General features: G+C 32.8%; 1 protein-coding gene across 3 annotated transcripts in view; it reads left to right on the top strand.

The window, feature by feature from the left end:
• Positions 1-14683, top strand: part of LOC108685301 (stathmin) — a 21127-nt gene extending 6444 nt beyond the window's left edge. Inside the window, exons 1-7 of one of the 3 annotated variants that reach the window (XM_018190026.1) lie at positions 2423-2682; positions 5582-5671; positions 7614-7969; positions 8164-8304; positions 8649-8789; positions 9383-9529; positions 14218-14683. In XM_018190026.1, the coding sequence (XP_018045515.1) occupies positions 2607-2682; positions 5582-5671; positions 7614-7969; positions 8164-8304; positions 8649-8789; positions 9383-9529; positions 14218-14325 (1059 nt within the window). In that variant the 5' untranslated portion in view covers positions 2423-2606 and the 3' untranslated portion in view covers positions 14326-14683. Of the gene's footprint in view, positions 1-2422; positions 2683-5581; positions 5672-7613; positions 7970-8163; positions 8305-8648; positions 8790-9382; positions 9530-14217 lie in introns of those variants that run through there. The other 2 variants (XM_018190024.1, XM_018190025.1) reach the window with 2 other exon arrangements.
• Positions 14684-18882: the final 4199 nt, after the last annotated feature.

Here is an 18882-nt window from a genome sequence, read left to right as displayed (position 1 = left end):
ATATATTAATATTTTCATTATGTATAATTATTGTACATATATGTATATATTATACATAGAATTGATATAATTGTATATTATATTAATAATATTAAAACTAATTTACTATACGTATAAAAATTTTATATTAGAATATATTTTTTTTTCAAATTCTTGTTTTATTAAATTTGCATTAAAAATTTAATTTGATACATAGTCAGAAGTTCGTTGGTAAATAAACACATTATTTTTGGACACATAATTATTTTTTTATCGTGTGTTTTTGTGACTAGAATCAGATTATTTAAACTCCATATCACAATAGGATTGATTCAATACAGGTTTTATCTTTAATAAGATTGATCATAGAAAAAAACTTGGGCAATTTTCGATAATCAATCTTATCGAAGATAAAACCTGCATTGAATCAATTCTATTATATGGAGTTTAAATAATTTAATCCTATAGTTATCTCGAGCGATAAACTTTTAATACAATAATAGGAAACTATTAGAACATTGACAGTTATTAACTTTTTTGCTTTCACCAACTCTATTTCTAAATCGAACCATTTGACAATAAAGATGCGTTAAGTCAATGAAATTGTTGCCTTTTGTTGCTAAGACAATTAACTGGCAGTTAACTGAAGGATAAGAACCGTAATAACGTAAAAAAAGATTTTTCTTCGTTTATCGGTCTAATATAAATCTGACCATGACTTCGTCGTCATTCATCATGAAAATTTTATTCCTCATTGATTTCCACGGGTAATCGACTCGCTAGTGTTTTCTCGACTGCGTCACAACGTGCGAGTTCCAACAAAGCAGTGTCTTCGATCGTCTATCCAGTGGAAAATTTTACACAAAGCAGATCATTACATGGCCCATATTTCCCAGTCGTTCTGTCATATTCTGTCGTATCTTAAAGGTGTGAATAACGACTTCAATTTTCTCGCAAATCTGAATTTAAAGGAATTTAAAAAAAGAAACATATCTGAGATTTTTTTCAAAATTGAATCAAGAACTTCACACAGATTTCCAAAATCTTAGGTTGGTATTCATAGATTCTTATATTCAAGACAGTTTTACAGATTTCAGATATCATAGTCATAAATTAACAATATTAGCGTTTTAAGACGATATTTAAGACGGTCTTGTAATAAGAACGGACTGTAAATAGCGGTTTTAAAATTTGCAAATCTAATAGATTCAAAGATTCAAGAATTTCAAGATGTCGAAATACTCAACAATCTAATACGAGCTAGTCACTAAAAATATCAAACAGTCATTATTGATCGTTTCTATCTTTCAGGTTAATATTATGTTTTTGTATAAAAAATATAAGATTTTGAATTATGATTTTGATTTTTTAATAATTATATTCTTTATATATTATGAATATTTGAATTTCATCATTTTTTTTATTTTTTTTTTTGCATAATAATTTATTCTTTTACAAGTCCTTTTAGTAAGAACTGTTGGTATTTCTATAATATTAATTGAAGATACGAAGATTGGAGGAAAACGTGAGAGTGCAAAATCAATTCGAATCCACCGTAGTATTTCCGTGTCACTCGTGAACTTTATTCAAGCGGATTTTTTTCTTCAACCGTTTTGAAAATTGAAGCCAGTCTTTCGTTAGAAGCGATGATAGATCGGAGGATTGTTGGTACATCTTCAACGAGTCGGAATGATTCGGAAAGAGGGGAAAAGAATAAGAAATAGACAGATGGTATTTTTACACTTGAACATAGTCTTTCGCATGCGTGCCTAGCGACTGGCTTCAAGCTGTATCGAGTGTCCAGAAAAAAAAAACAGGAGGATCTTTAAGTCGAATCTTTCACGAACGTAGAATTTCCGAAGAACAAAGACGTCTTAACATCCTGGAATCTTGAGAATTCGAAATTCTCAATGTCCAAGTACATTGGATTTTTGAGACACGCAGAAGTCAAAAATCTCAACTTCCAAGTATCTTAGACTCCTGAAAAAGTTTCTTTAAGTATAATTACATAAAAGATGTCTGCGTAACGAACCTTGAAAGAAGAGTCTCAACGTCCAAAGCTCGCAAAATATCTAAATTCCAAAGTACCCCCAATTAAGTTCCCCATTTTAATTCCACGACTTCGAGCATCCCTCTGTTTGACGTTTTTTCCCCTCTTGCGCATCCATTAAGTCCTCTCTCACGTCTACGCGGTCTTCTTGCGGAACACCCCGTATAGCCAATAACACCCCTCTGTCGGTTGTTCTAGTAGTAGTGACGATAGTAGGTTGGAGTTGGCTAGCTGGAAGGGTAGCTTGTCGTCGGGTAGGTTGTTGGTTGCATGATGCGGGGAAAAGCGAGGAAAAGAGGAGGAGAAGGAAAAGGAGGAGGAGGAGAGTGGTCGAATATTGAGCGACGCCGGGCGTCGCGGCGCAGCGTGTGGGCCAGTCGCCCTTCAGCCACCGCCCCAGTTACGACTTGCGAGCGACATTTCTGGCGTGCCTAACTCTTCTCTTTTCTGGTCTAGTCCTCTTCATCTCGTCCTTCCAGCCACCCGCGACTTAGTCTCGCGCGATCCCATCGTCGAGATCACCTGTCCCGAGACACCCTTCGCGAAACAACCCCCTCGTACGAATCGAAACAACAATATGCTGATCGGTCTCGTGCGCGACTCGGTACTCCAGTGCTTCTGTCACAGCTGCAAGGCCCCGTTGGGCGTCGTAGGTGAGTGAGTCCCTGTCGCGCAAGGCCCACACTACCCCTATCTATCACTGAAGCCTTCCTTCCGGTTCTCCAAGATTCATAAAGATTGGCTGCCAAAACGCTTTTAATACTCGATCTTGAAGTATTTGAAAATCAATCTATTCGATTTTTTATAACCTTAATAAGGTGATCATATTTCTCAATGACCTTAATAATGTCAGTCTTCGAATAATAGGAGAAATATAGACCTTGTTTTTTTTTTTTTTTTTAATTCTAAGACTCTTAGGAGTTTAAGAAAAATATTACAATTTGTGGTAGAAATTTCGGCATTGGTTTGTCACAGAGCTTTCTCAGGGTGGAGCTCTACAAAAGTGGTCCTTCATAAAAAATCTGTAGTTGCAATCTGTCTTTGCAAAAGATTGTTAAATTGTTTTAAAGTTTCAATGAATATAAATTTTTTTATTTCTGAATAATTCTTCGAAAAGCAATTTTATGATGGTCTTCTCGGCAAAGCCAATCTTTATACTGCAATTTATTTATTTTTTTTTTTTTGTATAAGATTAAGTTGTGAATTCATCGATTTTTTAGGAAGTTTATCTATTTATTCTATTATTACTAGAGTACGGAGTACGTTAATGATTCTTCACAGAACAATCATGAATTAATTTAACATTTATTGAGTCAAACTCGCTTAAATAGCTTGTATGTTATAGAATGTATTGAATACAGTTTCTTTTCAGAGACTTTCATCTTTGTTAAAACTTCTTATAAATAAATTTTGAAGTTAGATACCATTATAACTATTTATAGTCTTAAAGCGCAATCCTTTTTTCTTAGATTTAAATGGTATTGCTTTCTTCACGAATTTTTGTAGAATTTTCTCGATCGGGATTTTGTATTTTTTTTATATTGTCTCTTCTTAAATTCTTTAGAACAAAAACTTAATACTAAGTCTAAAACTTAATACTAATCTTTTTTCATAATTACTTTAAATTTTGGATGATTAAAGAATAAAATTTAGGAGTCGGAAACCGGAAGGAAGTAAATGTGATTTTCAAGCGCCAACTACTGGACATATTCTCAGAAAAAATTCCTAAAACACACACATACACACACACACACACACACAAATTATTCTATTTTATCTTACCTTATTCTTAGAGAGAACAAACTTACAAAATGAGAGTCAAATGCTTGGAAATATATGCGACCGTCTTTTATCGAAAGAAAATATTCGCAGAAAAATGTACTTTGATCTCTCGGGTTTATTAAATTGCGAATAAAAATTATTACTTTTATTATACATTTTATAAATATTTTGTTTAATTTTTTTCATTTATTTTTAGTTATACTTATTTTTTATGCCATTTTTCGCTTCATTAATATTTTATATGTATTATTGATTTCTCAAAATTATCTTGTTTATTTAATATTCTTATTAATCATTCTGAGATTATTTTATGTAGTTCATTTTCTTATTCAATTTTGCTTACGTGCGTTATTCTTGATCGATACAGAGAAATTTAAGAAATTATTCAACTTTGTTGAATTTACATCAATTTTTTCGAAGAAGAAATTATGCTTTTTCGTGCCCTCTGCACGCGAAGAGCACTGTCCTTACCGCAGTGCACGACGGTCGACATCACTGTGGTATCGTGACATTATCCTGGGACACCTGCAGTTCGATCAATTTCTCAGACCGTCCGAATCGATACTTACGGTCTACCATTTTTCTCTACGGGGTGTCGCGAGCCATCACTGGTTCTTTGTCAAAAATCAAGATAGTTCTTTGTTGATGACCTTTAACATAATAAAATGATTTCTTTGAAAAAAAGTCGAGTTTCATAGACATGAAAAAAGAAGCTTTAGAAATAGATATTTTATATACTTGAAATAAATTATGAAACAAATTATTTTCAGTGACGTAAAGTATTTTGCTAGTTAAATAGCTAGTTATTTTCAAAATTTTTTTGGCTTGCAATTTTATCGAATTTAATATTACATTTGCTTGATTCGACAAATTAATATAAGACATTCTTATCTTACAGATATCACAAGAAAAATAGTATTTATATTTTATAAATAAATTAATGTTGCATTTTTACAATATTTTTCAATATATTTATATTAATAGACAATATATCTACCACTTGGATTACTTATTTGTTATTAATAACATTGACACTAACATTAAGAAATAGATCTTTTTTTCATAATTTTTTTTTATTTTTGAAGAATTATTGATGAATCGAATTACCTTCGACGCAGCGATGTGTGCAACTGTTGATTAATTTTTTTTTGTTAACCACTCTAATTAAATATCTCGGATTTTTCCACCGATACGCACGTGCTCGGTTCGCCGATCGATTCGAAACGATCAGGGTGCGGTCCAACATGGCTACGCGAAACGGTCGCATCGATTTCCCGATAATTAACCCATTGGGACACCAATCGATCTCTCAGCCGGGCAATGACATACACGATACTAATTTCATCCCCTTTATAGCTCCTTTGTTTCTAAAATACTTATGCTTTGATTGAAATACGAGCGAAATTTTTATGCCATGCGAAACACGATCCATAGACATTTTCTTTCCGTTTTATGATTATTGCGTCATAAAACCTCCATAAATTTTACACGATCAATATTTGCATTGAAAATAAGAGATAAAGAGGCGAGTAAAATCGATATTTGTCATATTTATGATATATATTTGTCATATGTTGAATTATGTAAAAATGGATTACGATTCTTAAAAGTCTTGCGGCGTTTTGCTCAAATAGTATCTTGTATGATAATTGCATGAACGAGTAAGATGGTCTCTTAGTGGGTCAAAGCGCAATCCGGCTTCTTCCTTCTTTCTCATTAATCTCTCTCGAAAACTCTTCGAGTTCTTTGACCGTGTCTGAATTTCCGAAGCGGGACAGAGGAGGAATAATGCGCCATTTAAGAAGCCGAGCGGCAAGGGTAAGCCGCGGACCAAGCAGCCGAAAAAGGTGAAGTTCATCAGTGAGTATCTGGACAATTGAGCGAGTTTCGAATGATGTTCAAAGAAACCCATATAGCCCTTCTATATAGCCCTTACGATCGAATCGCATCGATTTCCTTAGAGAATCCTAGGACCTTTTCGCTAAACATTCCAGAGAAAAATTCCAAGATTGACAAAAATTGTATGTGTTATCGATTATCATTATTATTGAAGATATATATATATATTTTTTTATTATGAGAAATTAAATTTCTCTGGGATGTTTTTTTTGTTGAGAAATTTTTTCGCTTTTAATCACATAGTGTTGATGAAGATTTGATTGATGATACAAAAAGGGAAATTCATCAGGGAACTTCTTTTCTTCTTTCTTTTTTTTTTTTTTTTATCAAATTTCTCCTGTTCCTTGTATCTTAATTTTATCTACGTGATTACGTTATGCACCTGCGTGTAGTTTTATTCGCGTAATATATGAGAATTCCTACGTCTGAGAATTAAAAAGGAGCACCTTTGTTGTATTAAAGATCGGTACAATGCCCTCGGTAAGAATGGTCGCGCCAATGTGTCGCCGTTGAATTATAAATCGAACGTGGAGAACATTTGCAAACTTGTGTTGTGCCGTACTACGTGGAGATGTATGGTGATATCGACAACTTATCGTAATAATGACAAGCAATTCTAATACGCTGTTCCGATCTATCAAACGAAGAAAAAAATATATTAGGAACGCGAAGTCAAAACTGCATTCGATTATAAAATAATATTAAATGTAATAAAATAATCATAAACAACGTCGATCAAACGTCAATAATTTATACTTTATCCATACTTGAGACACGTGGTGAAAAGAAAGGAGACAACATAACGGATTACGATTCACTTTTCACAATTGAATAATTATTGGAATTCTCAAAAATGGGCATGACAAGGAAATTAATGCAATACGCTATGATATACGTAATTACAGTACGGTTAGCAACGGCAAGGTGTATGCGAGATGAGGAGGGAGGTAGAGAAGGTGCGTGCGACGACGCTAGACGTCGCGGCGCCTACGGCCGATCGTTCCCTCTGATCGATCTCTCCTTGTCGCGCCGCTCTCGTGCCTCTGAGTCATGCTTCCGCAACCAGCCGGCGCCGGAAATCATGAAATTGCGAATCTCGATTGCCAGAGACTGTTGCACCGAGACATAGCATCGATACTATCATTCGAAGATTGAGCACCATATTTGAAAGTCCTAACATTCAAAAAGTACTTTTCAGCATTCAAGGGACAAAGCGTAATTCAGTGAATCATTATATCCTTGCTGTTTACCAATATTAACAAGTAAATGAAATGATTTACTATGTTACACCGTGGCATCTGTGACTTTTGCTCAAAAGCATCTAAAATTAGAAAATATCGATCTTATGAGCGTCTAAGTATGTTTGGATATTTTTACATCATAGAGAAATTTTATTTTGAGATAAACCAAAAATTATTATATTTTATTACTTATTACTGTAATTATAGTGTTATTACTAATAACTATTTTATAATTATATGTACACTGTTATCTGTCTTTTGTTGAAAAATTTATTATGTTATCTGTCTTAATTGTCCATTAGATCATTAGATCACACACATTTTTTTAAAAATCGGATTGTATTAAAAACATTGAACTTACACTGAAGAAGATTCAAATCGAGGATCGAAACATTTGAAAAATTATATTGATGCATAGACAATTGCATTTAAATAAAATCAAACTCATCAACACCAAGTGTCGGCTCTTATTGACACTTCCCATTTATTGATTTTGTCAGAGTCTATAATCTCTCAACCATTAATAATTATATAATAATTAATGGTATTAGTCATTAAATGCATGCCTTACTGAAAATATACAATATTACCTTTTATCTTTCGATATATAAGATCATTGTATTGTACTGAACACTTACATTGCACTGATGGAAACTTTACAGCGACCGAGATTCGATGCCAGGAAAAATCCAAGGGTGGGCTGTGCTATGAAGTGATCCTGGCAGAGCCGACGGTGCCTAAGAGAGCGCCCTCGCCGCCGCAGCAGAGTCCGACTCAGCAGACCGCGATTGAGGACAAGTTGAAGGCCGCCGAGGAACGAAGACTATCCATCGAGGCGCACAAGCTCGCCGCTCTCGCTGCCAAGCTCAGCAAGATTGAGGAGGCATCTCGCAAGAAAGACGAACTCAGTGCCGCTTTCATCGCCGCCACCCGCGAGTCATTGGATGCGAAAATGAATAACACGGAAGAGAAGCGGGAGGCCCACATCGCTGAGCTGAAGAACAAGTTGAAAGATCATGTGAGTCGAAAAGATCAAACTAGAGTCGCACATGAAGTCTTTTCTATTTGTCTTTTTAATTGATTATTTCTTATATAGTTATCAATGATTAATTATTAAACTTCGTTTGATTGCGTAGATGCTTAAACAACTATTCAACAAGCTTTCAGATGACTGCAAACTGTTGTAATATTTAATTTGATTTTCTGTTGCAGTTGGAGAGTGTTGAGAAGACTCGCTTGAGTCTCGAGCAACAAACTGAGGAAGTGCGATGCGCTGTCGAGGAGAAACTGAAAACTGCTGCGGCTCAGCGTGATGAAAATATTAAGAGGATGTTGGATCGTCTCAAAGAACATGTTAGTATTTAAAATGAACAATGTTATAAACATGAGGATTAGATAAATAAATTATAAGATGCACAGCCCAAAATTTTATTATATGAAGAATTTAACTTTTTTTTATTCATAATTATTTAACACACAATATTTTTTATTTGCATAAGATTTATTATATTTGAAGTGATTGAAGCAACAATGAAATACTTCTAAATTTTTATTTGCAACTACCGTGGTTTTTTTCTTTTCTGCAAGACTGCTATTTCGTTTTGCATATTTGAATAACCAAAAGACTATATAGGTAGATAATAGACTCGGACTCGCAAGAATAGACATAAATTATTGATTTACTGCTCTGTTTGTAGGAAGAGCAAGTCGCTCGCGTACGTCAAGGTATGTCAGAGCGCGTGCAGCAGTTGGAGTCCCAAATCCAGGGCAAGTTAGAGCAGGCACGCGAACGTCGCGAGACCATCGAGCGCGAGCAGAAAGAGAAGCTGCGCAATCATGTAAGTTTTCGGCCGAATGTAGCCTTCGAAGTTAATGTGGTAGCTTTAGGCAGTACGTTTCTATCAGATTGTTACGAAACATCGTCGATTTTCAGATATGAAAAAATTAAATTAATTTGTGGTTATATTGTAAAGTTGTACGAAACTTCAATTTTTTTCATTTAATTGGTATTTTTTAGATTTAAGAAAAAATTGAATATCCAATTCGAAGATCCAAATCACCAAAGTTTCAAAATTAAATAAAATGTATTTTAAAAATTCATGAATTAAAGAAATATAAAATCAATAAAATTATGTTAAAACTTAAATATTATCTTAAAACTTAAATAATTTTAAATAATTTCTAAATTCTTGAAATGTCGATATATTTAATATAAACAAAAGTTTTCCGACAAATGATGGAATAATTGCAAAAAAAAAGCGACGAACAGTTGCGTAACAATCTAAAATCTTTAAAGCATTGTATTCCCATGCTTTTGAAAAATAGAAAGAAAATAACAAAAAAGCGAATCGGGTTACCTCGGATTGCCCCGAGGATTTTCTGCGTAAGAAAGCACTGATCGAATGTAGGCGTTTGTGCGATGGTGGTTTAGAACACGGTGAAGATAGCGAAAATGCGTCAGATGGCGGCGCGCGAGCTCCTGATGAAAAAGTGCGAGTTCGACAAGAGGGTGTCGACCGCGGAGATGAATCGGCAACGAGAGATCCAGCGTCGCGTGCAGGCGATTCGCCGCCACCATGTAATTTCGTTCCCACACGCATTTTTAACCGCAATCGCACCCCTGCAGACAATTTGTCGTATGATCTATGCAAATCGATGCTTGCGATAAGAAAGATTGCAAAAAGATTTCTAAGAATGATTTCGCTGATTTCCTAATTTTGGTTTCTTATTTAATTATATTTATTAATTTATTAGTAATATTAGGCGTGGGAAAAAGTTCGTGGCGTTTTTCCCATTAGATGGTATTAAAAAAACGCCACGAACTTTTTTCCATCTAATATATTTATTTATCATTTAACAATATTATTATTATTAACTTTATCGAGTGCACCGTTAACAAAATACATTAGATAGAATACAGTATTATTTGGTATCACGTATCAGTTACACTACAATAGACTGGGCGACAGCTGAGCAGCTAATTTGAAGCCGTATCAGTATATTAAAATAAGTGAATTATAAAAATTAAATTCAAAACAATTAATAAAAACAATGAATTAATAAAAACAATGAATATTATAATTATATAAATACGCAAATTACTGTAAGAACATTTGAGGTAGAAAAAAGCGTTATAACATAACATACATTACTCATAGAGAATAACAAGAAGAATTGCATAGAACAGTTGATCTGATATTAAAATTTTGACGCAATGTATTGAGTAATTTCAGAACGAAATACAGGAAGCCACGGTAGAGAGCATAAAGCAGATGGTATATTATATAAAATTTCACTGCTGTGTAGGAGAAGGCGCTCTGAAATTTAGATTCGTGATGAGCAGGATATGAAAGTTGGTATTGCTGACAAGTATCAGACAGAGCACCTGAATGAGAGTCAACGTTAAAACGGTTAGCTCACGAAGATATTTAGGACTATTGGTGCGAAGAACATCATAAATCAAGCAACGTAAATTTACGTTGCTTCGCATCGTTACGAACTGTAAAACGTTGAAAATATTCAGTCAACCAGCTAAAAGCAAGGAGTAATATGATCGTACTTTCTAACACCTAGGAAAAACGAAGGAATTTTAGATTAATTGTATTTTATGAAGATGATGTTGTTTGAGACAAGGAATATATACAGTGTCTACATAATCAAATAGAGATATTACAGAGATTGTGTAACTTGTAGCTTCTGAGAGACTGAACTAATATGGTGAAAAGGATATATAGTAGTTTAAGATGAGAATATGTAAGCCTGCATTTAGCAACAACATGATATTCAAATGACCATGATGAGTTAATGTGCAAGCCTAGAATTTTAATAGTCGTGCTGGGGATTAATGGAACATTTTGAATAAAGATATCGAAAGCAGGAAGATGAGAAAGTAAGGGGCACCAGCAATTAAAAGTGAAGATTTGGTGAGATTTAAATGCAGTCCATTCAATGTCGACCATTCAACGATTTATCAAAGGTCATCATTTAAAGCGTGCACAGAGAGTTTCAGAGAATTTGAAAAATATGAAGAGTATATCGTCGTTTACTGTATCGTATACATGTAAAGGCTAGAGGAGATAACTATGAAAGATAAATCAGCAACGAAGCTTAAAGAATCAAGTAAAGAACTAAGAATGAAACCTTGAGGTACACTTTCATACAAAAGAGATCTTCTATATGAGGGAAAAACTAGAAGAAGAATTATAAACGAGAACTTGCTAAGAACTTGCTGACAATTTGATTGAGATGATAAAGAGGAAATGAAAGTTATAAAGAGGAGTCACATAGACCATAATGATGCAATTTGACAGTCAATAGCTCAGAATTAACTGTATTGAAAGCTTTAGAAAAATCTAAGCTACAAGAGCCGACAAAGAGCTATTATCGAAGACAGAGTCTGACAGATGAAGAAGAGAAGTAGTAGTATTGTGATTTTTACAGAAACTAGATGGATTTTCAGGAATTATATCATTTATATGAAAGAAATGGCTATTTGTATAAAAATGCATTCCAGAATTTTTGAGAAAAAAGGAAGAAGAGTAATTGGACAAAAAATGGAGAGGAAGAACTGGATGATCTTTGGGAGAGGAATAACTATTGAGTAGGAAAAATCTCTCTAGTTAGGCATGAATTAAGGATAAATAGTAAAGCCTCAAGACAACTAGGAGAAGAAAGAAGTAACATACGTTCAGAGAATAAGGTCCAAAGGAAGTGAGTTTTAAATATATTGTACACTGAAAAAAATGTATGTAATTTTACATGGAAATTACATGTTTATGGCTGAAAAATTATTTAAATTATATAAATATGATTGGAAATTTACTGTAAATTGTAAATTTCCAATCATATTCCGGTAATTTTCTGGTCATAGACATGTAATTTCCATGTAAAATTATGCATTTTTTTCTGTAGGTCGGTCATATTAATTGAAGAAAAATGAAATTTATTCGAAGATAGATTGAATATGAAGAAAATGATTAATGGACTGGAAGAAGAGGGAAGGGATTATAATTATTTTTATTAAACTGTTAGGATTAAGGAGATGTTGATCTCATAGTCACGCTGCGAAAGCTCAAAACTTCGTATGCGAGACTCCAGGTCATCAACAGTCGATGACGAAAAAGGCCGATTGATTGCATTGATTTAGTGGAGCCTTCAAGGATGAAGTTCTACAGACCGACCTCGTCCCACACAGTGGTAAGTCTACTGATAGCCGAGCTCACATCATCAAATGAGGCAACAGCATCCTTGAGATCACGTAACCTTGAAGAGAGTCTCCAATCTATTGTTAAGATCCACCATCGAATTGAATCAAGCCTCTATAGATCCAAACCTAGTCTCCAACGAGCCAAGTTTAAGTGTCAGGTCAGGCTCAGTCAGATCAGCGAGCGTAAACATCGATAGTGCTTGTAGAACATCCAGTAGCATTCTTAACACTCATAGAACATTAATGGAAGAAGGAGCATTACGCAAAAAGCGCCACAAAAAGAGCTTAAACAGCCGCGTGGTAAAAATCGCTTATACTTGGAACAAGCAGGTCGACCCGAGGCTCCAAGCTTGCTTTGTTGTCAAGAGAACATTAGCAAAGTAAAGTGATAGGATTAAGGTGAAGGATAATAAAATTTACACATTGTTTAAAAATTAGGAAAAGAACAATACGTTAATTAACTTGAAATAGGTAATATATAGGTAAAGACAAAGAAAAAAAGCAAAGCAATCTTATGTATCTTATGTAGTTAGTTTGAATAAAATTAACTTCACCAAATCGTAATGCAACCACCGCCGAATGCAGTTTAAAATATAGCGAGTACCATCAAAGCCCCCCCCCCTCCCCCCTCCCTCCCAAGAACAGTCTTAAATAGTCGTGCGCAACAACAGCCACAGAGCAGACCAAATGTTTCCAATGACAAAGAATGCAGTAAAGCAGTCAAAGCACAGCTCACAGAAGCAGACTTGAAAAACCAAATGGCAGATGGATGAAATCGCCATTAAAGACAGATGAAAGATTCTCCAAAGAAATTTCCAATATAATGTTGCTAGAAAATCAAATGGAAGAAAGCAAATAGTAAACACGTCTGAATAGGACGACGATTCGCGAGCGACTTATATTAAATAATATGGTAAAAGCATAAAAATATTTATAATAGTATATAAATTAAAAGTTTTATATAATCGTAACATCATAGAAAATTTTAAAAATTGAAATTTTTATTAGATATCAATGATAACATGTTTTTTCAGTAAAATTACATATTTTCCATAAAATTAAAATCAGATATTATATATAAATTATAAAGATTGGATTTAATCCACAGATATTATTTTAGAGATATTGTTTTAAAGATATTACAATATTTAAAAAAAAAAGTATTATTTCAATCGTTATTTGTTCAAATGGTTAAAATACAAGTCAGAAATTATAAATATTGATCATATTTAATCTATGGATATTATTTTGAAGTTTATTTTTTTATTAAATAATATTTATTTTTACCGAGATTTTTCAATAAATGTGAACGAACGAAAATATAAAAAATAACTTATGTTTTGTATTTTTATTTATATATTTGATTTCATATATTTATATTGTATATTTTCATATTTTATTTTTGAATTTGTAATATACATGCTATACATAGATAGAGATTTTAGAATTGTGGTTAATTAAAATTAATATGACAAAGTCAAATAGTACGACAAATTGTAATGCGTGGGTCGCATTAAATTACGTATCAATTATTTCCCCAGTTTTGTATATTTTCTCTCCTTCCACCGTCGCGACAAATAGCTTGTTATATTTTATATAGGATCACGAAGCCATCAATAGTTGCGTTTGTAAATGGAATGCTGTTGTCGTGCTTTCGCTGGATTATGTTGCAGCCTTCGTTTCATATCAGTTATCTTTCTTTCAGCATGTGATCGTGCTCATTTATAACTCATACGTGACCGTTTTATGTACAGGATGTGCCACAGAAGATTTGGTACTAAAATTTTATCCGTCACGTAATTTGCACGAAGATTTAATTAATTGAATTAATTTTCTGCAATAAATTCAGTATCAATTAGTTTAAATCGAAAATTAAAGATCATGTAATATCAAAATAGACGTTCAGAGAAATTCCAAAAACTTCTTCGACTCATCCTGTGTAAGCCATTCGTGACTCGTCAGCTTATTAGAAAGCATGGCGTACTTTTTGATCTCTGTCTTTAGGATCGCATCAGAGAATATTATTTTAATTCTGTAAATTCTTTTCTTTCTTTTCGTAGGAGAGGCGCGCCGAGATCGTGAGACAGAATAAGAAGGAGCGCCAGGATAATCTGACGGACGTGAATCCGATCTTACCGGTAGAGAACGAGACCGCCAGTTCCGGCTAAGTATCCGGAAATTCTCTTTAAGGCCGCTCGAACGCCCCGCAAAGCTCCGTTTCGCTTTGTGCCATTATTTTTTGACTCGAAGTAAAACGGGAGGTCGATCGCCGTGCATTAGACGTGTTCGCATTTCGAGCGAGAGAGGTAGGCGGAGCCGAATCGTCTCCTTACGGTTCCTGGATGTCATATGGACAATACTGCCTTCATCACGTTCTCATTTCGGCAACGATCCGCATAGAAACACGGTTTCTTGAATTTTTAGAAGGAAAGAGCGAGGATAGTTAACAATTTCGAGGTTGTTGCGAAAGTTTAATTTTAACTGGGCTTTATATGACAGAGCTGTAGGCATTAAGATATGTGGGGCACAAGGACTTAAAGATGAAGTTCTATGAATCGAAAAAAGTGTAAGAATTTTTAAAAGAATTATTACAAGATTGAGGTATTCAAAGATTTAGAAGAGTTCAAAGTTTTCAAAATCTAAGAACTTTCTTCTATTTTTTTATTCATGTAAAAATCACATAAAGCTAGTGTAATATCGATATATTTCAAGATTAGAATATCGAAAAACTAGTTTAGAAACTAGAAATTTTTTTATAAGAAGAGCTTATGAAAAATATCAAGAACTTTCGCAGCAACCTGAAAATATATGTTCCAAAGAAATATGCATTTTTTATACAAAAAAAAACAATTCAAATTGAAGTTAAAATGACATTTTAAAACATATTTGAGACATTCAATTTTAATTCTTATTATTTAGTTTTTATTAATTTATGAGATACAATGTCCTAAAAATATATTTTTCCTTGATTAATTGACGAAAATATGTCCACGGACTCCGAAGAAAAACAAAAAAGAAACCAAAAATAAAAAAATGATTTTTTTTAGTCGTTTATAATTTTTTATATGTATTGTGAATAATTAAATTCGTCTCTTTTTGTAATATTTTTTTACTTACGTATGTATGATTGTCTACAATCTTATTCTCAATGGAAAAAGTATGAAGTCTGGGAAAAAATCTCTACGATGGCTAACGATCGATTAACCGTGATTACCGGCTGGTCCTTTTAAATCGCAACATAATGCATCGTTTCCCGAGAAAGAAAGAGAATTTGGTTTGATAGAGATTAACTGATTATTATAAAATCACTATCGCTACAACTTAGGTACTAAGTGGTGCGATTGCAGCTTTGTGTGCGTGTGCACACACAAGATGATAATGTGTGTACGCGATGTGTGCCGGCGTGTTAAGCACACATTTATGATTATATATAAATATAATATACATATAATTATAATGATATATTAATGATAATAACAATAATGATAATAGTGCTTTATACTAGGCTTGAAAAACTTGAGAAAACATTTTGTACTCATTGTAATATTACTGCGCTAACCAAAATGAGAATAACACTCCCACTGAGAAATGTAGTCTAACGAAATATGATAATGTGACGCTTCTGTGATGACTTTAATTATTTGTCAAAATGTGTAATGTTTAACTGTGAGCGAGAGAGAGTGATAGGGAAGGAATGAAAGAAAGACTGAATGAATGAGAGAGTGCGGAAAATATAGAAAGAGAATGAAAGAATTTTTGTTTTTTCAAATTAGCACGGTTGTCGTGACCAGGAGAAGTATGTTTGCATGGAGGATTTGAAATATGGCATATAATATAATCTTATTGGGAGCCAATCTTGACCCACACGAAGTAGCGTCTGTTACAATTGCTGGTTTATATGCTTGCAGGGAAAAAAATAAAACAAGTGAAAAAGGCAAGAACAGAGACGTTACAGTATTTTTCCGACGACAAGATTTTCCGGTGGCATCTGAAGCAAAGTGGCTTTGAAGCTTAAGTAACTTCTAAGTAATCTTCAGAACTTTTTGAGATTAATAGAAATAGAGTGTAATGAAATTTGGTATATAACCTCTGCTTGTACAAGAAATTAGGATTTAATAAGAGTCAAAGCTTTGAAAAAAAAACGCAAGCTTTGGAGTCCTAGAAGTCTACACAGTGAAAACCTGGAGGTTTTCCAAAATATCTAAAGTACTCTGAATATAAAAGAAAAAAAGAAAAAAAAAGAGAAAGAGCTTGGAAAACTTAAGCCTTAGTCACAGTGCCGCTACAGTTCCAAGAAGTAGGACACAACAGATCGCAATTATAATCATGATATTTATTAGCTTTCATCTCATAATCCGGATCAATAGTTCCCAAGCTACTCTTTAAGATCCCATAAAAACTTTTAAATTACTACGATATCTTTAGAATCTAGGAGACGAAGATTCTTAGGTCCAAGATTCTGCGAAGAATAATTGATTTTGTAATGGATAATTAAATTAACTTATTTTTTAATCACAATGTATATGTTGTGCTTTCATTAGTTTCATTAGTTTTTGTAATAATTCATATTACGAATAGCAGATCTTGTTATCTTTTCCTTTTTATTATATTCTTGGGAACGTCTGATCATTTGCATTATTGGCGCGCATTTAGCCCTTCTGCACTTCTAGATGTTTAAAAATTTAAATATAAACTTGAAAAAAAGCTTTGGAAAATAATTCTGATATAGATGCTTGTTAAATTCTTCTTTTACTAATTGAATGAATCACTCTTTTTTTAATAGATTGGACTACAATATAGAATGAAGCATTACATTTATTTATACATATAGAATATTTCATAACATAATTCCAGAAATAAATTTAGAATATAAAAAATGTATACAAGGTGTTTCAAACTTTTTGACACGCTGCTTATGAGCCAGGTAAATTTTTAACTGGTTTAAATTAAGTCAAAAATCCTCTACTATTTGCAATTTTCGCAATAGTTAATGAAATATTCATTTCTAAAAATTATCGAATATGAAGGTAAAATTGACGCATAAGACAACTTTAAAATACCTTTTAGAATTTTTTAATGAAATATCGAGATGTTTCTTAAAGAATTCTTAAAGATATCTTGAAGTTATTTTTTTGCGTCGATTCTAGACATTCTATCGTTGAATAACTAAAAAAAATTGTAAAAATTCGAAAATGAAAGGACTTTTCGATTCAATTTAGTCCATTCTACCTGCCCACACATGGTGTGTCAGAAAAGTTTTTAAGATCCTGTATAAACGTTTCTTTCTGGCCTTGTTTCTGAGAGTTACAGACAAATGTTTTCGTATTTTATTAATTCTCGTTACAAACTAAGCTAACATAGCGTCTTCACACATTTCCGTCTTCAAAAAAGTCAAGACGCGAAGTTGCTATGCTAGCTGAGTTTGGAACCAGAATTAATAAAAATATTTGCGACTCAGAAACAAGGTCAGATAGAAATTGTTTATATAATTATTTATAATTTATACTTCTTATTTTCGTTTCAATTTTTTAAATTCATTTTTCAGAAATTTTATATTTACTATTCTATTTATCTTATAATATTTTGTACTTATCTTTTTTTTACATTAATAATGATTAAAAAAGATAAAAAAAGAAATATATACAAAGTAATATTTTTTTCTTACAAAATTGTTGTAAATTTACTTACAAAATTTTATTTATAAAATTGCTCTTAACAAAAACTATTTTGCAAATATTAAACTTTCATATTTCCCTTTCATATTTCTTTTATATTCGATTTTTGTCGGAACAAAAGTGTTTATGATGTGATGCTGATAGATTTGGCGCCAAACTCAGATTTAAAAACTTGATTTAGTGGATTTTTGCGAGAAACTTTTTACATATGTATGTAATCTTTAACTAACTGTATCTTACTCCACGTAAACTGAAATTAATTTAATATTCGCTCTAATATTCGTTATTTAATGATTACGATTATACGATACACGTGAATGTAATTGATTAAATTTATGACTTAAATAAGTGGGCTAAACGCGCGTTTTTTTCCAAGATGTAAGTAAACCTTATTGAAAACGCCTAATTGCATAAATACTAATTAAGCGTGGAAATGATGAGTGAAAGGGAGAGACAGAAAAGACGGTGAAAGGGTGAGCGACGAGAAATTTCCAACGTACTTTCAAAGAAGAATCGAAGAGAAATTTATCTTGCCATGTCACGACAAGTGGTGGATAACGTCTATATTTTTGCATCTCGTTGTTGTAATTCTTTGGAAATTGTATTCTCGTGTAATAATTATATGTTACATGACGTATGTCTCTTGACTTGCGTTACAATATATACCGGGTGACCCGCAGAAAAAAGTAGGTAACAGCGCCAGGAATTCGTTTCCGATCGAATTTCGTTAGGAACAATCTCGTATCTTTTTTAGGGACATCCTGTATAATAAATAATTGCGCGACGACCCGTATAGTGTGGGCCAACAGTTGTCATCTTGGAAATTAAAGCTTCAAGCTTCTTTATTATTAAAAAAGATAATAAATTACGAAAACTATTTGAGTCGTGACTCCTCTTTAGTACCAATTATATCATCGCAAGCAATTTTATTACATGTACAAATTATTTTAGATACGTGATTCTTTTTATTTTTTTTTTCGGTATATTAAATTATAATAAAAGTGTGTTTCTGTATATCGTTGTTACAAATCAATCCTTTTTTTTAATGGC

This window comes from Atta colombica, unplaced genomic scaffold, assembly GCF_001594045.1.
Source record: "Atta colombica isolate Treedump-2 unplaced genomic scaffold, Acol1.0 scaffold150, whole genome shotgun sequence".
In the NCBI taxonomy this organism is placed as follows: Eukaryota; Metazoa; Arthropoda; class Insecta; order Hymenoptera; family Formicidae; genus Atta; species Atta colombica.
This window is presented reverse-complemented; position numbering and strand designations above follow the sequence as displayed.